The sequence below is a fragment of the Aethalodelphis obliquidens genome, unplaced genomic scaffold, assembly GCF_003676395.1.
Source record: "Aethalodelphis obliquidens isolate GAN/ISIS:26980383/991018 unplaced genomic scaffold, ASM367639v1 scaffold12, whole genome shotgun sequence".
Classification (NCBI taxonomy): Eukaryota; Metazoa; Chordata; class Mammalia; order Artiodactyla; family Delphinidae; genus Aethalodelphis; species Aethalodelphis obliquidens.
In genome coordinates this window covers 36909510-36935164 of record NW_020837956.1, presented here as the reverse complement: position 1 = coordinate 36935164, position 25655 = coordinate 36909510, and the positions used below count along the sequence as shown (strand labels likewise).

Below are 25655 nucleotides of genomic sequence, written 5' to 3'. Positions count from 1 at the left end.
CAAGTGACTCGTGTTGCTCGTAAAAGTACTCTTTGGAGAGAGAATTAAAAGAAGGGGGTTACTCATTCCTGAAGTAATTCATCTGGTCTCACCCTAACCTGGTGGACATGGAAAACTTTCTTAGAGCAGCGGGCACATGGCACAGTGTCAGGGGATCTTAGGCTTTATGTGAGAAACAAAAGTAAAACTTTAAAAATATTACTGTCTATGCTACTAAAATATAGTGACTAGGGATTTGAGTTTGAGTCACAGAACCAGCAATTAATTACTGCTTATGTTATCTTGCGCAAGTTACTTTTGAGTCAGTTTACTCCTTTATGATGAAGATGTGAGAGTTAAATGAGATAATGCACATAAGACACTTGCCACAAAGGACATGCTCCGTGCATTTTAGTGTTGTTTAAAAAGAAATTAGAGAATTCCAGCATTACTAATTAATTTCAGTAAACAAAGGGTTTACTGAAATTAATTAGTAATGCGAATCAATTTGAGAAAACAGTTGATTTCAGTGAAATGCTAGAAGCAATAATCCCACACGTATAGTCCGTGGATGGGTGGTAGTGATTGCAGTTTTGGGGGTTGGCTGGGTTGTACCTCCCTAATTCTGCCTCTTGTTTTTCAGTGGCTGGCAAACCCTTCCAATGATATGTATGCAGATACAGTAACAACCGTGATATTAGAAGTCCAGTCAAACCCGAAAATAAGGAAAGGTACAGAATTACTTCATTTTTATCACTTCTTTCATTTCTCCCATGGTTCTTTGAAATAAAAAGCAGAAAACAAGAGTCCTAAAGAACTTAAAATATCCTGATTTTTTCATCCCTGTAACTTTTAAGATATGATACATGCATAACAATGTGTATTACTAATATTTTACTCTTTGTCCTGAGTCTTCGTTCATGCTATAAAAACGTGGCTGCAGTTAACACGAAGATAAGAATCTCTTAGTAACAGTCCTCTTAAAAACAATTTAATCAGAAATTCCAAAATATTGCTGAATTGAGCCAGAATGTCTAATAGGAAAATATGCTGCTATATTTGTGTTGAATAAAACTTGTTGAATAGAATGGAATTTCCACATGGGACAGTTTTGCAGTAACTTTCTTTCCTTTTCTAAGAAGCAATTTTCAATCAAAGAAAACACCAATGAAAATATTTTTGTGTCATTTCTTTATAGTTTGATTTTGTTTTATACATAATTCAGTGTAACACATTACAGTGCACATATACGGTAGCCCTTTGTGTTCCTGTGGGAAGAAGCCACCCTTGAAATATTCGGGAAGCCTCACATGGCAACAGGTCTCTGATAGAATATTTTTGTTTCTTAAAATTTTTTTTATAAGTAAGCAAATAGTTAGTTCTTTGATTTCAGGAGAAAGAAAGCTTGGGTAACCACTTCATAATCCATCTGCTTATAATTGGTCACATCTATAACATGAAACTAATAAATGCCTAGACAAATCTAAATCATTCATCTAAGTTACTGGTAAGTTTTTGAATAATAGTCATTGTAAAATTACAATTTGGACACTATTTGATCATTTTAGTTGAATTAATTAGTGGGTAATGGATGCCCCTGTGTGCCTGTAACATAAGAGATGGAGCTGTGCATTCATACAAGCCACAGAAGAACGTCACACCTTGGATTCTCACATGATGTTCAGTCTCACAGTCTTCACCCGGGGGTACAAGTACATTCATGCCAGAACAGTTTTAAAGGCAATTGTCGGTTTTCTGTTACTATTTTACATTTTTCATATCTTAGTTGGTAAAAATATAAAAATGGGGGGCTAGGTGGGAAAGAGGACCTTTTACCAAGGTCATAACTAATTCGTGGTGCAAAGTTAGGAGCAGCGAAGTGGGGGACAGGATTAAGTGCAGAGACCAGGAGTGAGAGATCAAGGCTGGAGCACATGAGCCAGCCCACCTCCCCACGCTGACACCCAGCTCTCCAAGAGCACGGCCCCTTCGCTTCGTAGCATGGTCTCGGTCACTTGGAATCGAACGCTTCTGAACTGAATTGTGTTTTAACCTCCAAGGTTGCTTTCTGTTCATTAAATTCTGATAACTCTTTTGTAAAATGAAGTCAGATATTTATACTTTACTGAAAAATGAAATTTCTATGCAAAAATGACACTTTTCCAAGGCCAGTTAGGATGTTGTGTGGTCTTCGGGGATGTTAAGTGCCTGAGCTCCTCTAAGCCCATTTCCGCACTGGGTGGCAGAAGAGGGACCCAGCGCGTGTTGGTGTGAGATTGTCAGCTATGTTGTCAGGATGTCATCTGCTGTTCCAATGAAGACTCCACCTAATGATTGTGCTGAAAAACCGAAAAGGTGTCTGTTGTACAGGAAGGAATACATGAGCTATCGTTGCTTGGTTTGACTTTATCTTGGGTATTTCTCTTAGCGCTCTGGTCCAAAGTGAAAATATACCTTTACCCTGATCTGCACTAGTGGAACTAAAAATAATCATCCTGCTATTAGTGATCCATCTTAAACTAATTATAAAAACATTAGTTCACTAAGTTAAGCCTCTGGGCATTTCGGGAGAGGTTCATTGCTGAGAAGTCAGAACAGGCATTTTCCATGAGTGACTGTAAAAGCTAACTGGCTGCCTCATATTGCCTGGTTTCTCCCCACTTTGTGGCGTATCGAGAGTGGGATTTTATACTCTTCTGGGTAATGAGGTGCTTTCTTCTTTTCTTTTTTTTTTTTTTTTTTTTTTTGCTGTACGCGGGCCTCTCACTGTTGGGGCCTCTCCCGTTGCGGAGCACAGGCTCCGGACGCGCAGGCTCAGCGGCCATGGCTCACGGGCCCAGCCGCTCCGCGGCATGTGGGACCTTCCCGGACCGGGGCACGAACCCGTGTCCCCTGCATCAGCAGGCGGACTCTCGACCACTGCGTCACCAGGGAAGACCCCCTTTTTTTCTTTTAACAGTCATTTGACAGATGCTTACTGAGCACCTGCTATTTAGTGGGTATTATTCTAGGTGCTTAGGGTACATCCATGAACAAAGCAAACAGATGCTGGCCCTGTAGGAGCTGATGCTCTAATGAGGGCTGGGCAGCTTGATCGGGTTTGGAGTGGGCACAGATGCGTAGGGCTTTGTCGGCCATTTTAAGGCTCTGGACTTGTAGTCAGAGTGAAGTGGGTTACATTGTAGGGTTTTTTAATTACTCTGGTGTTTATTGAGAGGAGATTGTTAGGAGGGCAAGTATGAAAGCTGACAGGTTCCAGTGAGGAGCTTTTGTGGTCATGCAGGTGGGAGATAGAGGCTCAGGCCAGGGTGGAAGTGGTGTAGGTAGCAGAAAGTGGTTGGATTCTGGAGAAAGTAAAGCCAGCAGTATTTCCTGAAAGATTAAATATGGAGCGTGAGAAAGGAAACAGACAAGATGAGTTTTAAAGAGATAAGACAGTGACCCGAGGTGTGAATATGATACATCAGTATGGAAAGTTGTCCCCCGTGGGGCTAAGTTATTAAACAGGGGTTTAATTAGTAGTACTTGCTCCTTCAGAAGATGAAAAAGTATCACAAGGACTAGCACATACCCTGTCTTCAAAGTTGAGGGTGTTCATTCTGTATATTTATCATTTAAACTAATTGGCTGTATCCTATCCAAATTTGATATTTTAACATGTTAGAGCAGAGTCAGCAGCTATGGCCCCTGAGCCAAATCCAGTCCTCCACCTGATTTTTGTAAATAAAGTTTTATTGAAACACAGCTATGGGACTTCCCTGGCAGTCCAGTGGTTAAGACTCCACCCACAGGGGTCACAGGTTCGATCCCTGGTCAAGAAACTAAGATCCCACATGCCGCATGTCATGGCCAAAATGTTTAAAAAAAAGAAAAGAAAGAAACAGCCAGCCCCATTTGTTTATATGCCATCTAATGCTGCTGTCTGAGCTACCACCGCAGGGTTGAGTAGTTGCAGCAGAGACCATGTGGTCCACAAAGCTTAAGATACGATCTGGCCATGTACGGAAAAAGTTGGCCAGCTCTATTCTAGAAACACTCACTTCTGTGAAACACTCTGATTCTTCTTTGATAGCATTTGCTCCCTTTTCATTTCTTAGCCTGCTGACACTTTGGTCCAGATTCTGGAAATACAATTATATCTGTATCTGTGTGTGTGTTTAGCTCCAACTTCCATTTATATATAGTCCCCCTGTTCTCACTGAGGACACATGAGAAATCTTATACATTTTCCAAATGTATTCTTTAATGTCCTTATATTCCTTTACATTCTTCTGTTTCACACTGTACCTGTTTTCAGCATGTCTGTGCCCTGTTTTGACACATAGACCTAAGGGCAGATAGATGTATGTGTATGAGTGTATGACTTCACATTTAGTATAATCTCATGTATCTGAGGAGTTTGTCATAAACATTAGTAATAAATATATACACACACTTTGAGAAATTTTTTTTTTTTTTTTTTTCCTTTTTTGCCGTACGTGGGCCTCTCACTGTTGTGGCCTCTCCCGTTGCGGAGCACAGGCTCCGGACGCACAGGCTCAGCGGCCATGGCTCACGGGCCAAGCCGCTCCGCAGCATGTGGGATCCTCCCGGACCGGGGCACGAACCCATGTCCCCTGCATCAGCAAGCGGACTCTCAACCACTGCGCCACCAGGGAAGCCCTGGAAAATTTCTTTTAATAGACAATTTCATAGCTTAGATGTTTGCTTTTTAATAATGTGTTTTATGAGATTGTTTTTACATGTCAGCTAATTGCTTAATACTTAACAGAATTGATTATAATTAAAGTATAAAAGTTTTATTATATCGTTTTCTTGGCTGGCATTTAGTTACTTGTATATTCAATTAAAACCGATGAATTTAAAATTAGAGTGACTATGGTCTGAACTATGGAACAATTTAGGAGAAATGACAACTTGGCTCTTTTCCACATAGAGTAGATTCATCACAGTCAACTTGAGAACATACACATTACTCCAAAAAGTAACACTGTGTATCTTTTAGCTATAATTCCCCACACTCCCCACTCTCCCCAACTCAAGGCAACCACTAACCTACTTCTGTCTCTCTGGATTTACCTATTCTGGACATTTCATATAAATGGAATCCTACAAAAGGTAGTGTTTTGCGTCTGGTTTCTTTGACTTAGCATAATGTTTTCAAGGTTCATCCATGTCTTTCATAAACAACCTTTCCTGGCCATGTGTTGTGATCTTATTGACACTCTAAGGTTAAAACCTGAAACTATGACGTTTGAATTTACTAATGAACAGCTGGTGAGCTTTTCATGCCCGGGGGATTGTAAAAATATAGAATTGTGTGGCTGAATTCAACTACATAAACAACAAGCATAAAGACTTTAAAAAAAAAAAGAAGTTAATCCATGTCATAGCATGAATCAGTACTTCATTCCTTTTTATGGCCAAATAATCTTCCATTGTGTAGATACAGCACATTTGGTTTATCCATTCATTTGATGATGAACATTTGGATTGTTTCTACTGTTTGGCTATTGTGAATAATCTTGCTATAAACCTTCATGTACAAGTTTCTGTACAGACATGTTTTCATTTCTCTTGGGTCTATGGAGTAAAATTATTGGGTCGTATGTTAACTCGCTGTTTAACTTTTTGAGAAACTACCAGTTAATTCAGTTTTGTTGCTGGTGATGAACTGGGAGGTACTTAGTGATATTCCCCAGGCAATATTGAAACTTCAGATCAAGTATGGCTCATCTTCCTGAACTGTCAGATTACTTTGTTTTAGGGGAAAAGCTAAGTAATCTAACTGGCAAGTTATTTTAAATATTTTATTAAAACTACTGTAAGTGCATTATATGTAGTAGAATTGCTAAATTTACTTAATATTTTAGATAAAACAAAAACTTCACAGGTCTCTGAGGATGGATGTGCTCCTAGACCTCTTGGAGTTCTAATTTCACTCACTTCTGCTCATAAATATGGAAAAGACGGAGAAACATTGGAAATAAATTTTTAAATAATCTTAAATGCACTTGTGGTTCCTTAACAAGAACATGAAATAAAGTGATGAAAATATCAATTTGCCTCAGCAGGTAGATGCTCTGTATACATTTGTCACTTGAAGGATTCGACAATTAACCACTTTGGTTTCTCAGCAGCTACATTCTAATTATTGATTTGGAAATTATTCTAAACAGGAATTTGGAAATTGAACCCTCTGTTGCTTTTCTCCCCAGGTGCAGTACAGAAGGTTTCTAAAAAATTAGAAATGCACGTTTATAGCAAGAGGTTGGAGATCATGCTCCAGTAAGTGTTGCATACGTTACCTCTCAACAGGGTGCCGGGGGTGGGGTCAGACAAGGTCACTTAACTGGTCTGGGTGCCTCTGCTTCTATCAGTGAAGCAGTTTGAACCACTTCCTTCTAGCTACACACTCTAGCCAGTTCTGAGAGCATGTGACCTGCTTGGTCAGCCACTTCCCTGTGAAATACGTTTCACTTAATACAGAGCCTCAGGATGCTTTCCCGTGGCTGGAGTAGCTGAATAAAGCACTGTTATCAAGGACATGTGCTAAAATCTTAACCTAGTGCTACTATACCTTTAAGAATTATTATACGTACTTACTTCCCCTTAAATGTGAATTCCACGTTAAGAATGTTTTTTTAGACTCTTCCCAGTAAATCTGTAAACTATGAATTACCTTTAAACTCGTTTTTCTTACATGCCAAATATTAGGTCTTTCCCCTTTCCTCCAGTACTTGTTAAGCCTGATTTCAGAATGGTTTTTTCCAAATAAAATAATCATATAAAACTGTTTCTTGGGACTTCCCTGGTGGCACAGTGGTTAAGAATACGCCTGCCAATGCAGGGGACATGGGTTCAAGCCCTGGTCCGGGAAGATTCCCCTTGCCGAGGAGCAACTAAGCCCATGTGCCACAACTATTGAAGCCCAGGCGCCTAGAGCCCGTGCTCTTCAACAAGAGAAGCCACCGCAATGAGAAGCCCGCGCGCCGCATTGAAGAGTAGCCCCTGCTCGCCGCAACTAGAGAAAGCCCGCACGCAGCAACGAAGACCCAACGCAGCCAAAAACAAATGATAAATAAATTTATTTTTTTAAAAAACTTTCTTAGTGGACAACTACAACTTAAGCTTATGTATTGTACCCCAAAAAGGAAAAAGTAAAAAGATTGAATTGAGTTTTATGATTTCAGCATCTAGCACAGTGCCTTGAACATATAGCAGATCTCTCAAATACTTGTTGAATAAATGCTTCCATTTTTAAATTTTTAATTTTTTTATTTATTTTTGGCTGCATCGGGTCTTTGTTGCTGCGTGCGGGCTTTTCTCTAGTTGCAGCAAGTGGGGGCTACTCTTCGTTGCAGCATGCAGGCTTCTCTTTGCGGTGGCTTCTCTTGTTGTGGAGCACGGGCTCTAGGTGCGTGTGCCTCAGTAGTTGTGGCATGCGGGCTCTAGAGCACAGGCTCAGTAGTTGTGGCTCGTGGGCTCTAGAGCACAGGCTCAATAATTGTGGTGCACAGGCTTAGTTGCTCCGCAGCATGTGGGATCTTCCCAGACCAGGGTTTGAACCCGTGTCCCCTGCGTTGGCAGAAGGATTCTTTTTTTTTTTTTTTTGGCAGGTGGATTCTTAATCACTGCACCACCAGGGAAGTCCCAGTGCTTCTGTTTTGAAATTGAAAGTTACTTAACTAGACGTTTTGAGGTGCTCTGCATGTTTGGAGATTTTTATGTTAACACTTCTGTTCCTTCCTTTCCTCAAAATTCCACACTGATAATCTTTTAAAGCAGCCATTTAGTGGCTTTTAAAAAATGAATGCTAGGCTTTAAATGGTGACTTTGCCTACAGAAGCCGTCACACATCTTCAGAAGTGTTCTTGGTGTTGTCATTTTGATTTTAAAAAGCATCCCTCTCATACAAACTAAAAAGCAGGCACCGGTGCAGGAGCGCTGATTTCCATTGCTGGTAAAAAGGCAGCGGGTTCTGTGTTGGTTGGTTTCCAACCCTGTGGCTATAGCAGTCCCAGGTCTGGGTGAAAAGGGCTCCTTACCAAAATTAATATAGGTTAAGATAATGTATATAAAGTGCCTAGTGCAATGCCTGCTGAATGGAGCATTCTTAATGAACGATAGCTGTGTATTTCACCTGTATTATAAAATGAACAAAGTATGTGAAAATAAATAATTAAGAAGTACATCTCCGGGGTAGATACAGTCAGTATTCTACTTCAGAACTAGGGCCTATCTTCAATATTATTTCTCCCCAAATATATAAAGTTGTACTTTATATATTTGTAAAGCATTTTCCACTAATACTGCATCTTTGTTTATCTTAAGGGACATATTTGGAGAAGACTGTGTTAGTGTAAAAGATGGTTCTATCCTTAGCGTCACAGTGGACGGAAAAACTGCTAACATAAACTTGGAGACACGGGTATGTAGCTGTTCATTCCTACATTTTAAGACACTTGGGAGATAAAGTGAAAGCAAAAATAATCTGTTTTGAAGTTTACTTTTGCATTTTGGTGTTTTCTTCCAGTTTTTTTCCTACATTTTTTTAATAGATTGTGTTTACGCTATCATATGTCAGGTTTTACACCTTTTATTTCTCTGTCATAAGCGTTTTTCCACTTGCTACATAGTACACATTTCCCTTGTCTTTATTACTCCACTGTTTTCCATTTTCATAATGGAAAGCCTTAATCCACGTCAGCATTTCTCTACTTTGGCATCCAGTTAATTCCAGACTTTCAGAGAAGCTGCTCTTCTGTTTGCAGCAAGATCCAAGTGGCTTTTCCAAACAATAGAACTTGAGAGCGTGAGGCCCACGCCCACCGCACCAGCAGACCTTTCATAATTATTTCACAAGCATAAATGAATAAGTATCATCTTTCTTGTGGGGTTGTTTTTGAAGATTACAGCAGTTCATCTACTAAACAAGTAACGTGTTTGGGGTTTCTTCTATATAGTCTTTTGAGAAAACACTAGGTTTATTTTACCTCAATAGAAAAATAAGCTAAGAACATAAACAAGTAATTCACTAGAGAAGACATAGAGAGAGCCAGTAAACACATGAAACAAATGTTCAGATCAGATCCACTAATAATTAAAGGAAATACAAATTGAAAGTATGAAATATCACTGTTTTGAGCTTATACTGGGCACAGATTAAAAACAGTGATATGACCCAGTGATGGTGAAAGAAGAGGGAAACAGTTATTTTCCAGTGCCACATAGGACGGGGAGAAGGTTGTACGTTAGGTGGTGTGTTCTTTCTGCAGGGCGGTTTGGTGATCTGCATCAAAAGCCTTCAAAAGGTAAATAACCTTTATCCACAATTCCACTTGCAGGATTTAACAAAGAAAATAATTAGGCAAGTGAGCAAAGATATATATATATACAAGGATGTCTATTTTAGTATTGATTAGCAAAACTGCAAGAGACCTAAATTTCCAAGAGTAGGATCTAATAAAATAACTGAATAAATAATGTGTATGGTGTACCCTTATACATGGAATACTATCTATACAGCCACTAGAAACGATTTATTCAGGTGCAGAGTTGTCCACCTATACATTATTGAGTGGGGAGGAGTTACAAGATAGTCAATGTGCTGAATTATCCCATTTTTGTTTTGAAGAAATACACATGTATAGCCAGAAGTCTAGAAGGTTATGCACTGAAATGTTAACAGTGATTTATCATTAGGTCATGGAATTAAGGGTATTTTTTTTTCTTTCCTAAATTTTTACATGAGGGATATTTACTGTGTGATAAAAATTGTTTTAAACAGCATAGTGTTTTGTAGTTGAGGAGTAACTGGAAGATGATTAGTGAATCTAAACCAAATTTAATACCAAATGTTGATTAGATGACCACATCCATTGCTTGCTAAGTAATTTGTGTTGCACAGACTAGATTCCTTGGAGTATTATTTACTAGATCCAAACATGGGCTTTGAAGTAAACGTAGTTCACTTGACTTTCCCTTTATTCTTCTTTTTTCAAAAGTTAATCTCTAACAAAGTCATTGTGCTCTCGGGAATGTCTCTGCCTCCAGGTGCAGACCCACAGGTGTGCAGTGATTCTGGCTCTTAATAATCAAGGCCCCCCACCCCTATGGGAAACGATTGTTCTTAAAGAGCATTAGTTTATCTTCCATATAATAATTCTAGACACTTCCATTGAAAGGCATGTCTGTGCTCTCGTTTTCAGACTGTAGAATGTGAAGAAGGAAGTGAAGATGATGAGTCCCTCCGAGAAATGGTGGAACTGGCAGCCCAGAGACTATATGAGGCCCTCACGCCAGTTCACTAATAACCTTATGTCTCCGTAGATGTTAAACTTTTTTGTAATGCTTGACTCTACTTCTGTTACTTAAAATAAAATACATTAATTTCTCTGGGGTAGCCTGTTTACTTTTGATGGCAAATGGCCTCTATTGCAGCACCTGTTTGAACCCTGCTAAATTAGCAACTCATCGTCCATTATTCTAGCACTGCTAAATAAACTGCCGTTGCTGATTCTGCTTCTGGGGTTGCATGCAGCTCCCACTGACACCTTTAAGATCTGCTCATAGCAGCTGCAACAGAATGCATTATTGTCTGTTTTCAGGAAGGAAATGAGTGATGGTTTGAATTTTCGTATCCATTTTCTGAATTTGAATTAATAATTCCATATTATCACTTAAAGTTTTAAGCCCTTTTTCTATTTCTCCCCTCCCATTATTCTTGACAAATTCCTTAATTTATATGTCTGTAAAATTGGGACTTTTGAGATTCAATAATATTTTCTTTGTATGTATACAATCAATTCAGAGATATTCAAAATATAATTTTTATGACTCAGGTTCAAGGGTTCGTTATGTGTGTTGAATCGTTTCCTGTATAACTTAATCATTAATCCATTTTCTTCCAAGTACGAGCAGTTCAGACTTGCAAGTAACTGGACACAGGATTGTCGGGTGCCGGGTGCTGGGGGAGCAGGTCGACTGCCCAGGGCGGCTTTGGCCTCTACTTCAGTGAAGGGTCTGGCTGCTCCCTCAGCAGAGGGGGTGGGAACAAGCACGGGAAGGGGCAGCTAAAGAGCTGTTACCCTCACTGTCAAGCTAAAGCCATCGACCGATCGACAGTCACTAATTTGCACTGACATTGCTTAGTCCTTCCCTGTGCTTTGGTGACACACTTCGGTGCCTGAATCTGAATTTTTACTTGAAACCAAATACATTTATTTCTATAAGATACCCTACTTTGTCTTTGGCCCAAACCAAAGGCCTAAGGGTCATATAAGAGTGTGTTATGATAGATGTTAAAACATTTTTAAGTTACAAAAAAAACTACACACTTGTGATATCTTTACCACGCAGGTTATACACAGCAAAAGTGGCAAGCCCTTTCTGCTAGCCCCTCTCCCTGAGGTAGCCGATTTCAGTTAAGGATTCTAAATTGCTCTTGAATCTGTCCTCGTCTCATCTCCACTGTGGCTCGGAGTCCAAGTTATCTTTTCCCCTCTGGTTCCTGCCCCAGCCTCCCTCCCTCCTCTCCCTATAGCTGATTCCTAAAGTAACAGATCTGCTGAAAACCTCCCTGCTGAAAATCCTTCAGGGCTTCTTTACTGTGATTAATTAGGATGAAATCCAAACACCTTAACTTGGCTTAACAGGGGTTCTCTACCCTGGCCGCATATTGGAATCACCTGGGGAGCATTAAAGATGTACTGATGCCCACGACCTACCATCAGAAGTGTTGTTAGTTGGTCTAGAGTGGTGGTCCTTTATCAGCACATTCTTAAAGCTCCCAGTTGATTCTAGCTGAAGCCAGGGAAATCCAGCCTGAAGACGGGGTCCCGCTCTGTATCGCCCTACCTGCCTCTCCAGCTCCAGCCACTCTCCCCCCCAACACCCTACGTCCAAGCCACGGAAACGGCAGCTATTCTAACACACACTGCTCCCCTTCTGGTTTTCACCTTAAGCTCAGTTGTTTCAGGACACCCTTCTGGCTCGATTTTATCACAGCTGTCACACTTCATTAAGTGCTTGAGCAAACCTGCGCCAGGCTCTTCTGTCTTCTCTCTGACTAAGCCCCCCCCCCACCTTGGGTCCTGTCCTTGGCCCCTTCAGCCCAGTTGTAGCAAGAATCTCGCCGAGTCGGTTTAGCAAAAATCCCTCCCTCTTGGTCTGATCCCCCTGGGTAGCTGCTCAAATTCCGCATCCTGATGTCACCCTGCCTTCAGGAGGAACCCTGTCAGGGCAGTTTAGCAAAGATTTACCCCGCCTCTTAGTACTTTTACATTCACCTGACCCCTCACCCTGCTCCTTGGCTATAAATCCCTTTTCTTTCTTGTATTTAGGGTTTAGCCTAATCTCCCCTACTGCCAAAGCCCACCATCGTTGTCCTTTCTGGATAGTCGGCCTTACTGTCTTTAGCACACGTCGTCAGTTTCTCTTTGAGGTCAAAACGCTGGACAAATGCTTGCCTAATTTTACTTAACAAGAGAGGGCTGCGTGATGAACGAGCCCCTTGGAAGTGCCTGCGACTCGCTCAAACTGAACCCACCTTCGCGGGGTGGGTGATGCTGGATCTGGTGGCAGCGCCAAATCGCTCTCCTTTCGGGGTTGGTTTCCGCCTGGGGAACTGACAGGCGACAATGGCCAGAGGGCAGGTAGGCTCCCCGAGGGCAGGGTAGCCACGCGCGCCCCGCACCTAACGACTCGGATAAGTGAACAAAAAGCGAATGCATGCAGGGGGCCAAGCTTTTGTAAACGGACAAAAATGAGCTTTCCAAGAAGCAACAGCTATCGCACGTCTTAAAAGTGACCGGTTGGTCGCCGAAGGAGCCCTGCTACTGGAGTCCCTACGGAGCGACGCGGGAAAGAGAGCCAGTGGGCGAAGACAGCCAACGAGCGACGGCGTCGGACTCCGCAGGCGCCTCCGCCTCCCAGCCCCCCGGGAGCCCCTCCTCCCGGCCGCTCGCCCCGCCCGGATATCCGGCCTTGCCCCGCCCCCGGCTATTCGCCTCGCCCGGATATCCGGCGTGGCCCCGCCTCCCGGCTACCGGTATAATGGCGCTGTGCGAGGCTGTTGTGTGCGGAAGCTCTCTGCTCTGGCCTCGGGTGTTGCTCTTCGGTGACTCCACCACCCAGGTACCGCCGCTCGGCGCCGTCCATTCCGCGGAACCCGGCTCGGCCCCCACGTGGCCCGGTCTCTTGGGCGTCCTCGCCGCGCCCTCGGGGGGGCGGCACCCTGGCCGAGAGCCGCGGGCCAGGCTTCTTCGGTGATTCCTGGCTCTCCCTTCCGCGCGGGAGGGGCCCATTCCTCCCGACTGTTATGAAGTTGTCGGGCCGCCTCCCTGCACCCCGCTTCCCCCAGCAGATGCTGCCCCAAGGCCTGGACGCTCACAGAGCGTCGTGTCCCCGCCGCCTCCAGGGCCTCTTCGTGACACCCTGGCATTGGTTCATTTCTCGGTGTTGGTAACTTCAGGGAGGATGACATCTTCAGGAGGGCAGCGCGGCTTCGCAGTCCTGGACACACGTTCCGTTTAGTCTTAGGGGGCCTGTTTGACGGATGAGACGAAGTGCAGGGAAGTTCAGGGACTTGTCCACGCCACGCGCTGGGAGTGCCAGTGCCTGGGCTGGCCTCTCTTTCCTTTCTGTGTCATTCTTCATAGGGATTTTGGGAAGACCTGGCACGTTGTGTTCATCGTAGTGTCTTCCTGGTCAGTGGCTGTTGTCCTTTTCCCTGAAAGGTACTTTGAATTTGCTCACAGCGGGAATAGTGCTTTGTGTGCCACGCGGAGCTTCCTGGGGCGTCACCTTGCACAGATCACGGCGGCGCCTGAAGCACTTCCTGGAGTTTCGTACCTCCCATTCCATGCGGAAAACACTCAACCCCCGTGCTTCCTCTGATGGAACATCTCGCCGCTCTCTTGAATGAGATGCCGCCAAGTGATACCGACCAGGGTTCTTGGGCTCCCCAATCAGTAGAAATGGATAAGAGGCCAGTCCAGAAATTCAGGCAGGGCTTGACTGGGGCTCCTGCAGGTGCAGGAGGGGAGCGAAAACAATAACAGTTTCCCTTGCTCCCGCCCCCAAAAAGGGGCCCGAGCGGCGGGAGGCGAGCTCGTTCCTTACGTGGGGTGAGGGTAGGGGTGTGTCCAGGGGGTCGGGCGGAGGGGCGGCTGAGGTGTTTTGCCCACTCCCTGGCGGTGTTGAGCGCAGGGGGCACGCGCAGGACCCTGCTTTGGCTCTCTGCTCTTCAGAAGTGGCAGTTGGGTTTTTGGCCTTTTTTGTGTCTTGTCCATAATTTGCCCCAGCTGCGCAGGAACGCAGTTATTTTTAGTCCCTTAGCGTTTTTTTGTATTCTGTTGCTGAAGGAGGAGACGTAGGTCCAGGGGCAAGCTTTGCAGCCGAGGACCCCAGGTCCCAGATCACCTTTTCAGCCAAGATTATTTCAACTCTCATTCAAGGAAAAGTAGATGTTCTTACTTCAGGGAGGGGGAGCACGTTTTAAAAATTACCTTCCCATGGTGTTTTTCATTTTGTTTTATTCTTCTCACATTCAGACATGACTTCCTAAACCAGTTTTCTGTGTGTATGCTAACAATTGGTAACATTATTTTTAGGCATCTAGGGCAGTAAGGACTCTCCAAGTTCCGTGGGAATGTATATCAAAAAATATTCACCCTGAGTTCTGTAATTAATTTCTTTATTCTTTCAACTATGAAGAGGTAGTGTAGTGTGGATTTCACTTCCTAACTGAACATACAGTTGATTTCATCTCTTGTACCTAGATTTAAGTAACTTTTCTAGATAACACTGAGTCTAATATAGGTCTCAATAAAATGCAGGTGATTGGCTCAAATCCAATTGACAGGGAAGAAAACTACCTCTTGCTTCCAGAGTGCTGCTGAGGTGTAGCTCTAGTAATCCCTAAAACGACCGCGGAGCAAAGCAAATGGTGAAGGCCGAGAAGTCAGGGAGTACAAAGAGAAAACAAGAGGGGAGTCGCTGAGCAATATGGCCTAATTACATTGATGAAGCGTAATGGGCTTTTCTTTCTGCAGTTTTCTTTCCAGCAGGGTGGGTGGGGAGCGTCACTGGCGCACAAGCTGGTCAGGTGAGGATAGTTTCTAGATTCCTACTTGAGTGTTTATTGATGGAGAAGAGAGTGAATGATGCAGTTTGAAACAGTAAGTTCGTCCTTTTTTTGTCTTTGCAGGCCTTTCCTAGTTAGTGTGTATGAGGGGTTGGGGGAGAGAAGGGCAGCGCTCAGGTTCAGTTAAACTTTGCTACCTCATGAAACCAAACCCTAAAAGTTGTAAAATATATTAGGGGCTTGGATCCGAAAATACAGCTATTCACTATCTAAACAAGACAAGTTCTTTTTCAGTTATGGTGGGTACGATTTAAATAATTAGCAAGGAGTTCAATTGAAAGAATACAAAATATATTCTAAAACCAAAGTTGGATTTATTTTTGGATATTTTTCCCCCCAGATTCTCTTTATAAAAGATATCAGATATATAAAATAAATAATAAAATATATCAGATATCTAAAAAATATTTTAAAATATATCAGATTAATAAAAATAGTGATGATTTTGGTATTCCATTTGCCAAATGGAAATCATTAAAAGGGAAACAATGTTCCAGTTCAGGTGCCAGAGACTTTAAAATACTTCATGTTTATTGCCTCATTTAATCTCTACAACTGCCCAGTAATACAGTGATTTATCATCCTCCTATCCATCTTATAGCTGAGAAGAATAAGGTGGGGAGAGGTAGATAACAAAGTCACACAACTAAGAAGTGTCAGGTGGCCTGGCCCCAGCGCCCAGGATCCTCCAGCTCTGGGACAAGGGCCCTGCTCTCCTGTTGGAGGGTGAGTCAGCTGCTGTGCTCTGCTTAGTCAAGTGCGCGGCCCGTGAGAAGTGCTCCATAAGTACTGGCTCCTTATTTTTTTAAAATTCAGTACCTGTTTAATTAGTCCGTTAACCTTTTCTCATCAAATAGAAGATATGGAAAAGCTAAATAATTATTCAAATGGTCTGAAAAACTGCAGGCATTGCAAATGTTTCTCCAGTACATAATAATGTTAGTACTAAAATCTTGTCAGAATTGTTTACAGGTGTGATTGCTAGAAGACCATTTAATTAGCAAGTAGTTATTTTGCAGAATTGAGACTAATTATAGGAAAAGAAGCTGCAGACAGTGTGTGGTCTGTTAGGCTTTATCTATGTCACTCTTAAAAGCATCTTGTGACAGCAGGCACAAAACCGAGCGGCCACCGGGAGGCCTCAGCTGGGTGAGTCCCGCCTCCCCTCTCCTGGGCTCACTGCCCTCGGCCAAGCCCGAGAGAGCCCGTTGTGAACCAGAGTGGCACCGCGACCCGGGAGCTAGAACCCAGGCAGAGCGGGCTCCTCCTGTGGGCGGGCGGGCGCGCCCACCTTCCACCAGGCAGGCCCACGGGAGAAAGCAGGAGGCCGTGTCGGGAGGGGTGCGCGGCAGAGGGACCGCAGCTCCAGCCCAGCCCCCCCTTTGTGTGCCGGCAGCGTCGCCCTTTGTCCCACACCGACAGCTGCCCGAAGGAACGCGGTCTTTAGCCACGTTGACGCTGGGGGTGAATCTTTTGCAGAGACTGTCTGCTTCAGCCACGTGCAAGGCCCAGAACTGACTTGATTCAGTGTTTTAATTTCACCTAACTTCCAAGTTCGAAGGTTATTAAGAGTCACCTTACTGTGACTGCCCTTCTGTACTAACTACGTGGATAGCAATAAATTTAAAATATGTAATTGTGTCCCATAGTGACGTCCTTAAGTTGTAGCTTTAAATAAGATCTTTGTATACTCAGTACAAAAAGCATTTTAACCATTCTTAAATCCACTTAAATGCTTTTAATTTATTGATATATTTTCATCAATCTTTTTTTAGCCTTATCCAAGTATTTAACCAAAAATACTTGGTTTGAAAGGTTAGAAAAAACTCACCTTTTTCAGTTTTTAAAAGCTTCTGTTTGCTTTTAAAGATATGTTCTTGCCTGTTGTCATTTATAAAAACCTAATTTACATTTTTTCTGGAAGGCAATCAATCTTACAGAGCCTGGATGTTTTGGAAGGAATCTTTTAGTTAATTCCTATCCTTTTCCCAACTTCATCTGAACTTAAATACCTGTTATTAGCCAGGAATTCATGTAAAAACCTTTCTTAATTTTCCAGTTTCTTCCAGCCTTTTGAATAACTTGGGCACTATTGATTATGTTATTCAATCCAGAGAAATTCAGATATTCTTCCCCTTTCAGAAGGGAACTTTAACAGTTTCAACCATGGGCCTCACTAGCAGTTTTTTTGGTTCACAGCCTCATAATAATGATATATATATATATATATATTTTAAAATTTATAATGGCTGGTATTTATTGAGCTCCTTGTACGTATCTGGCCACTACATTACTTTTAATCTTCACATATCCTAGCAGATTAGGTATTAGTGTTCATCTCTCACAGCTGGGAAGACTGAGGCCCGGAGAAATTAAGTAAGTTGTCAAGGCCTCCTTGCCAGTCAAGGGCAGCGAGATCCAGGCACTGGCTGCTCTGCGTCACTGCCACAGCATACAGGCCTCAGGGAGGGAGCTGTTCTGCCTTTTTTTTTTTGCGGTACGCGGGCCTCTCACTGTTGTGGCCTCTCCCGTTGTGGAGCACAGGCTCCGGACACGCAGGCTCAGCGGCCATGGCTCACGGGCCCAGCCGCTCCGCCTGCCTCTTGCTTTTTAAAGTGCTGCCGTGCGTGACTGAACTACTGGATGGATGTAAGACAGACTTGTCAAAATTCTAGAGTGTTCCATTTTAAAGTATTCTAAGTGGAGGCTTTAAAATGGCTAGTCAGCATTTTGTAATCGTTACACACTAAAAACACAAGAACCACACTTAGAAATAAACGTGGCTGAAATTTTGTTGCCCCGAAGGCTTATAAATGCTGAGAAGCCTCAAACAGGAGTCCCCCCTGCAGTTCTCTGGCCTCCGGTGCTTGGCCTTTGGCCTGCAGTTATTTCTTGGTGCCCTGGCTTCTCTGCTTAGTTGCTTATATGTAGGAATTTGAACCGTACACCAAAATTAACCACATCGGTTTGCTAACCATCAACTGAAGTTGGAGATTCATTGGGAAAAAAATTTTTTTTAGTGGACAACTTGAAACATCTACAAACCTACCCGAAGTCACAGCTACTCAGTGTTGGAGCTGGGATTCTAACGCAGGCAGCCAGCTCAGTTTCCATGGTTGGTTTTTTCAGTATACCATACAGTACTGTGAATCAAATCATACATTTTTAAGAAGGAATAAAATGCCCGTTAAACTGGTTTAAACTGAAACACAACTAATACATATTTACTGAAACTACTGAATCAAAACCACCAGGTAATAATGAGAACCGTGTGTCAGTGTAGTTTGGCACCTGTAACAAATGCACCCACTGGTGGGTGGTGTAGGTCGTCGGGGAGTGGGGCTGGGGGTTAGGGGAAGTCTGTACCTTCTGCTCAGTCTTTCCGTAAACCTAAACCTCCCCTTAAAAAACGGTCTGTAAAATAAGTCTCAGGAATTCCGTGTACGCTTATCCCATTAGAGTTCCAGCTTATTAGTGCCTTTCTACCTTTAATACCTGCCTGCTGTAAACTCCATTTCAAAAGTACCCCACTGACCATGCATGAAATCAGCTAGTCTGCATAGCCCCTCTGTTCATTATTATTCATAACCTCTCTCGTCAAGGAATGGGATGGACTTGCTACATCTTGGAACCATGAAGGCGACGAACATGCCTCAACTCTGCTGCTGCTCTGATCTTACCAAAGTGACACCTGGGCAAGCAGCAGGGCCATGGCACAGAGCGGGCACTGTGAGCCCAAGCACACCCTCCCACACGGAAGGTTGCCTACAGGCGACCAGAAATAGTTCTTTGCTCACAATTATTCTTTTTTATTATTATTCTTTTAAATTTTATTTTTTAATTTATTTTTTTGGCTGCATTGGGTCTTCATTGTGCGCAGGCTTTCTCTAGTTGCGGCGAGCAGGGGCTGCTGTTCATTGTGGTGCGCGGGCTTCTCACTGCGGTGGCTTCTCGTTGCGGAGCACGGGCTCTAGGTGCGTGGGCTTCAGTAGTTGTGGCACGTGGGCTCAGTAGTTGTGGCTCTCAGGCCCTAGGGCACAGGCTTAGTAGTTGTGGCGCACGGGCTTAGTTGTTCCGCGGCATGTGGGATCTTCCCGGGCCAGGGCTCGAACTCGTGTCTCCTGCATCGGCAGGCGGATTCTTAACCACTGTGCCACCAGGGAAGTCCCTACAATTCATCTTTAAAACTTTTTCATTTCAGAAAATGCGATGTTCTGAATCGTGGATTTTCGGGTTACAATACCAGATGGGTGAAGATTATCCTCGCGAGGCTAACCGGAAGGGGAGCAGTTTGGACAGCCCAGCAGCAGGTACAGTTTTCTTCGGTGCCAGTGACAGTGCGCTAAAAGGTAAAGGCATTCTTGTTTTCCTAGTTCATTTTTAATTGTTTTTTTCGTTAGGGCAAACTTAAATTTATATACTTTTTTCATCTGTTTACCTATCTCCCAGTAGGTAAAGTTTTGCCAAATTTATAATGAGTTCCCTGAGTTTACTTCCTTGTATTTCTTCTGGCTTTCTTTAATGTCAGTGAATTTTATTCCCGACTTATTTTCTACATGCCTGGGTCATTGGCAGACCTAAAATTTCAAGCACTTGACTGTTTTTTAGAGTCCAGTAGTGCTGTGCTCAATTTCTAATGTTTCTTTCTCTTTAGTTGATGTAGTTGGCAGCAGAGAGGTCAAACTGGACACCTTGCTGTGTGACTCACACTGATGGAGAAAGGGTAGCTCAGGGCAGCAGCGCTGTGACCCAGCACAGGCTTGACTCCTGGGCGATGGGAAGCAGGTCTGAACAGGAGACATGTCTCCATATTTTTGGAAGAACTGCTGCTGTGACTAGAGGCACAGGCCTTTCTTCCTTTCCTACTCGTGAAAGGAGAGCCCTCTGCTCAGCATAAAGGAGAAGAGTAGTCAGCTTCCAGAGGCTTCTCCCATGCCCCACCCCCGGCAGCGAAGGTCTGCTATTAACAGGCACACGGTCGGGCCTCTCCGGTGAGGCTGGAGAGAAGGGAAGGAAGGGACAGCTGCTGACTGTGATGCAAGGAAGTCTTGCCGCCTGTGAGAGCATAGACTACAGGTGTTAGTGGAGACTGTAAGCTCGCTCCAAAAAAAACCCAGAAGTTTTCAAACAGGTGAATTTCTATCAAATATAGGACAAGGAGAAATACTTTCTAAGTATAAAAACTTAGAGGAAATTGCAGTGGAGGAAACTGCAAAGGAAAAAATAGATTTGTGAAATAAATTAGCTGTGTCAAAAAAGCTATTAAAAAAAGAAAATGACACATTAAGGAAAATGTTTGCAAAAGCATGAGAGACAAAAGGTTAATGTCTTTAATGTAGAAATCAATTAAGAAAAATGTTAACTCCAGTTTAAAAAATAGGCAAAGGCAGAAACAGGTAATCGAAACAGGAGAAATTTAGTAGCTAGTACATGTTTGAAAATGTGTAAAACTTCTGTTATCCACAAAATGAAAACTGAAACAAGGAGTTTTGGTTTTTTGACTCTCAAATCCATGGTTTTAAGCAGTAATACAGCTGACAAGTGTGGAAAACAGGCACTCTTACAGTACTGGTGGGAAAACTTGAAACCTTTCTGGAAAGCTTCCCTAGAGACTTCCCTCATCTAGAAACCCAGCCTAAGGAAACACCTAGTATGTAATGCAGCCAGGTATATGTGTAAAGACTTCTATGCACAGGTATTTATAATAGCAAAACATTAGAATGCTGCACAGTAAGGAAACAGAAGCATCCAATGTGGTCACCCAACACCTAAACACCATGGTTTTGAGGACTTTTTGTAGGAACAGAGATGCTCATAATGTTATGTGAAAAAAAGCACAATATGGTCGTTTATCTTCAGTGTGATCCCTCTTTTTTCTAAGTCTCCATATCTGCATGGAAAAGACTGGGAAGAAGATGACCAAGTGCCAGCAGTGGTTTTCTGGGTGGCAGGACCATGAGTGCTGTTACTTTTCTCCTAGATTATACTTACGTGTGGTTTGCAAATGGCCTGCAGGGAGCCGTGTGTGAGCCTGTCTAGAAGGAATCCTTTGCAGTGACGTTAGCTGTTGCTTAGTTTATTTATTGAGGGCTTCCTTCCCAGCAGGCACCTTGCTCTAAGTGCCTTACACACTTTGCTGATGTAATTTTCACAGCTACCCTATGAGGTAGACCCTACTGTCATCCTCATTTTACCAGCGAGGAAACGGAGGTACAGAAAGGCTGATCATTTGTCCAAGGGCACGTGGCTAGCCAGTGACAAAGCCGGGCTAGAACCTGGGCAGGCTCACTGCCCAGCACAGGTCTTACTTCTTAACAAATTCAGCCTAATTGACTAATAGCCACATGACCAGTAAAGGAGGAAAGACGAGCGCTTACAAGGCCCCGAGCCAGAGCCTTTGGAGTCTGTTTTATGTAGGACTCTGTACTTGAACTCTTCCCCCTTCTCTTTCTGCGCTTGGCACTAAACAGTTCCCCAGCGACGTCACGAGTTATGCCCATTTGTGAATGTGCATTAACCTTAATTGTCATCACTTACAGCAAATGTGCATTTGGGCTGAAGTGTCCGCGTTCCTCCCAAACAGGTGAGAACCCCAAGCAGCGCATCCCCCTGGAGGAGTACGTGGCAAACCTGACGAGCACGGTGCAGCACCTGCAGTCCGTGGGCGTGCCCGAGAGCAGGCTTATCCGCATCACGCCACCGCCGCTCTGTGAGGCCGCACGGGGACAGGAGCGGGTGAGCTCCTGAGCTCAGGTGAGTGCGGGCCCGGATGCCAGGCCCGGGGAGGAGCAGGTGGGACCTGGTCTCCAGCCTGGGGCCTCGGCTTCTTGGGGGCCTGTGAATTCCCGTCTGTCTGCTTTAGTCGACAGAAGTTAAAGCAGAGCTCCCAGCATGTCGTAGCGTGACACAGAAAAGGATTCTGGCCGTGCGTGAGTCAGGCCCCGGGCCTGGTATCTGCCCGACTCCGGGGTGCACAGGAGGCCACCGCCGTGGCGCTGAGGGTCGGGCTGGCTGCGCTTTGACACTGACATCCGCACTCAGGGTGTCTCCTGACTTCTGAACGGCAGGGGGAGGTTGCTTTGCCCATTTCCACCTGCACATGGCCCCTTCTCCGCTGCCACCAGTTGCCGCTGCCAACTGGTGGTTGAGTGATCGGAGGCTGCTCCGGGGCTCACCAGCGCCAGGGTTCTGGCTCCTGTTCTGTCCCCACCAACTATGCATCTTGGCACTTTTATGTGCTATACCAGGACCTGGCCAGGTGCGCCGGATACAGATGACTAGAACCCAGTAACTGCTGTTGGGCTAGCAGGGGAGCTAGGCCAGCTGTCATCACATATTTGAAGGGCGCCGTCACATAAAGAGGACAGAAGGCCCTGCTTGTTAGCTCCAGAGGGCAAAGGGAAGACCCCCATGGGCACCATCAAGGGCGATTTTAGGTCAAAATGATCACTTGTGAGGTGGAAAGTCGCTACAGGAAGCATTCAGGCTGAGCCTGGACGGGCAGAGGAGTGCGGCCAGAGCTCAGTGCTTCTCACGCTGCAGGTCACAACCCATGCGCGGATCGCGAAACCAAGTGAGTTGTGACATTTTTTTAATGGACTATAATAGAATAAAAAAATCTGTATCTAGAATGCGGTGGGCACCTCTCATGAGACTGTTGCACTCTTGTAGACGTGTGTGTAATGAGTCCTGCTGTATCACTCTAGTTTTAGCCAGGTTTATGACTTTGGACCACGTGTGGTTCTCCCGTGGTCCCAGATTAGCAGATCACTGTCATCTGGGAACTTGGCAGAAGTGCAGATTCTTGGACTCATCCCAGACCTGTGGAAGCAGAAGTCTAGGGGAGCGCCCAGTGCATCCCCCGGTGATCCTGCTGTACCTGAGTGTGAGAGTCCCCACACTGCGGGGTCGGTGGGCAAACGACGCCCCATCGCCTACAACAAGTACAGTTTCACTGGCCAGGCCCATGGTTTACATGTTGTCCGTGGCTACTTTGGAGCTGTGACGGCAGGGCTGAATAGTTGCCCGTAAAGCCTGACTCCTGTCCAGCCCATGGCAGAGAAAGGTTGCTGACCCCCAGGCTGGCCTGAGTGACCTCTGTGCTCCCTTCCAGCTCTCGCCTTCTCTGGTCCAAAGTCTACAAGTGACTTTTCCACTACGTGGCTGTGGCTTCTCATTACACATAACAATTCGGGGCCTGAGCCCAGCGGTCCTCCCCACCACACCCCGTAGCGGTCACCTGCCCAACTCCGTTCGCCTCTGGCCTGCACTCTAGCCAAGCCGCTCAGCTACCCCGGCCTTTTCTGCCTCTGTGTCTATGCGGTGTCCTCTAGATGCCCTCCATGGCCCCTCATCCCCATCGTCCTTGGTCCTGTGCTGGGGAGGGCAGCACACTAGTGACCCGTGAGGCCCGTCCTGTGTCCCCCAAGCCCCGTGGCTGGCCCACTTTGGGTCTGTAAGCACACGCCTGTTCACTTGAACTGAGAAACCCTCCAGGTAGTAGAACTTGCACAAAGACCAGCACTTGGGTTTATCAGTTGCATAAAATCCAGCAGTTGGATTTTCTCTTCTCTATAGGGTGCAAATTAAATCGCCTCAACTCAGTCGTCGGTGAATATGCCAGGGCCTGTTTACAAGTAGTCCAGGACTGTGGGATTGATGCACTTGACCTGTGGACCCTGATGCAGAAGGACAGTCAGGTATAGTGGCATGCTCGGTCCTGTCGGGTGAGTAGGGTCACGCAGAAGTGACCAGGCTGTGCACTGTCCTCCTGGAGCAGCTCTGAGTGGGTGAGACAGTTGTCCTTTTCACCAAATGGAATGAAAACGTTGGCTGGAGTGGAGGAGCTGCAGGGCCGCCTGCAAACCCAGCACCGTGCTTGGCCTGGTGCTGTACCGGCACCATGCTCTGGGACCCCCTTTAATAGGAGTTGGCATGTAGTGAAATGAATGAGCAATAAATGGTTCATATTTAAGAATATCTAGGCCAAGTTTTATAATATGGAGAGGGGGAAAGTTAAAAGACGCAAAACAATGCATTTAAGTAGAATATGGTATTAACTAAAATTCATAGTTGAGGTATGGAGTTCTAATTGGTTTATAGCCAGAAAGCCCAGTTACAAATATAAAAGGTAAAAAGCCAGTCCCCGTGCAGAATGACACAGCCACCCCGGAAGACAGCACGACAGCCTCCTGTACAGTTAAATAAACGCGCGCTTACGTGGGACCCAGCAGTCCCACTGCAGACGAGAAGGCCATGTTTGTGTTCCTCTGCACCCTGAGTGGACTTGACCCACCTTGTGCGTTCCCAGGTCGGGAGCAGGCTCGGCCACGTGACTGCTGAGCCAGCACCCAGAGCTGTGTTTTTGTCTGCGTTACGCTTCCACCTGAGATGGTTTGGAAAAGTAATGCTGCTAGAGAAAAGGAAACTGCAGACTGCTGGGCTAGTGGCTCTTTGAAGTCCTTTTAGACTTACCTAACGTATTAAGAGTCCAGAGCTGGGAAGGTCTTCCTCAGCGATCAGCTGACCAAACAAACACAGCAGAGATGAGAAAACTAAGGCCCAGGAGGAGTGTGGCTAATCGGAATCCCTGGTCTGCAAGTCATGAACCAGTTCCAAGTTCTAATGGGGATGGGCGGAGCTCCCGCATAGGGAAAGGATTCTTCCCCAAAGGAGAAGGGGCTCCAGGGGTGGGGCGTCTGGACTCTGGACAGTACGAAGTCTTTTCATCTAATACTGTGCCTGTCAATTTAATTCCTAGACTGAGAAGAGTCAAAAACAATTTGACACACTGGGCCCTGAGCTCTTGTAACAAATTTTTCACTTTGTTGGCTACATCAACGTGCTGTACTCACTCATTGATCCTCTTCTTCCGTCTGCTGACTTGGAAGGACACTTCGGCTCAGGCGCTCATTAATGGTGTGAGGTTCTGTGACGCTCCATGTGTCATATGCATACACTGTCCCTCCACAAAGGGCGTGGGAGCATTTGATGAGCTAACGCAGCACCAGAGGCTGCTGTTCAGGCCGGGGACTCGCCGCCTGGGGCCACAGCTGGGAGACCAGCCACCCCTTTAACTGTGTTCTCTTCCCCTTACAGGACTTTTCTTCTTCCTGTTTGTCAGACGGACTACATTTATCACCAAAAGGAAATGAGTTTTTGTTCTCCTATCTTTGGCCTTCGATAGAGAAGAAAGTCTCTTCACTGCTTTTGTTGCTCCCTTACTGGTGAGACATAGCAGAAGCAAAACCAGAACTAAGTCTTCTGGGAGACGGGGCCCACTAGTCACCGAAAACCAAGTCCAGCTGTTAATCTACAGAACAGGAAGTCGCCAGTGCACAAAGACCCCAAGATAAGTGGTCAGAGAAGTTTAAACCTTTGCTCATGACCCTGCAATAAAAATCACAGACATCTGCCACCAAGATTAATAAAAGCATTGGAAGTTTTCAGGACAGCTTTGTAGGTGCGTCGTGGTTTGATAATAAATATTTATTGATGGATGCAGGTGTCATCAGATCAGTGCCACAGC

General features: G+C 44.8%; 2 protein-coding genes across 5 annotated transcripts in view; both read left to right on the top strand.

The window, feature by feature from the left end:
- Nucleotides 1–10825, top strand: part of CPSF3 (cleavage and polyadenylation specific factor 3) — a 43951-nt gene extending 33126 nt beyond the window's left edge. For 2 of the 4 annotated variants that reach the window (XM_027113845.1, XM_027113846.1), the window contains 4 exons: nucleotides 623–710; nucleotides 6198–6267; nucleotides 8314–8410; nucleotides 10191–10825. In XM_027113845.1, the coding sequence (XP_026969646.1) occupies nucleotides 623–710; nucleotides 6198–6267; nucleotides 8314–8410; nucleotides 10191–10292 (357 nt within the window). In that variant the 3' untranslated portion in view covers nucleotides 10293–10825. The remainder of the gene's footprint in view (nucleotides 1–622; nucleotides 711–6197; nucleotides 6268–8313; nucleotides 8411–10190) is intronic. The other 2 variants (XM_027113843.1, XM_027113844.1) reach the window with 1 other exon arrangement.
- Nucleotides 10826–12480: 1655 nt separating this feature from the next.
- IAH1 (isoamyl acetate hydrolyzing esterase 1 (putative)) lies at nucleotides 12481–25626 on the top strand. Its single transcript, XM_027113929.1, is given in 7 exon segments — nucleotides 12481–12538; nucleotides 12760–13113; nucleotides 19358–19399; nucleotides 19402–19476; nucleotides 21711–21862; nucleotides 23680–23826; nucleotides 25226–25626. Coding segments are annotated over 7 exon segments (1014 nt in total). The 3' UTR covers nucleotides 25412–25626.
- Nucleotides 25627–25655: the final 29 nt, after the last annotated feature.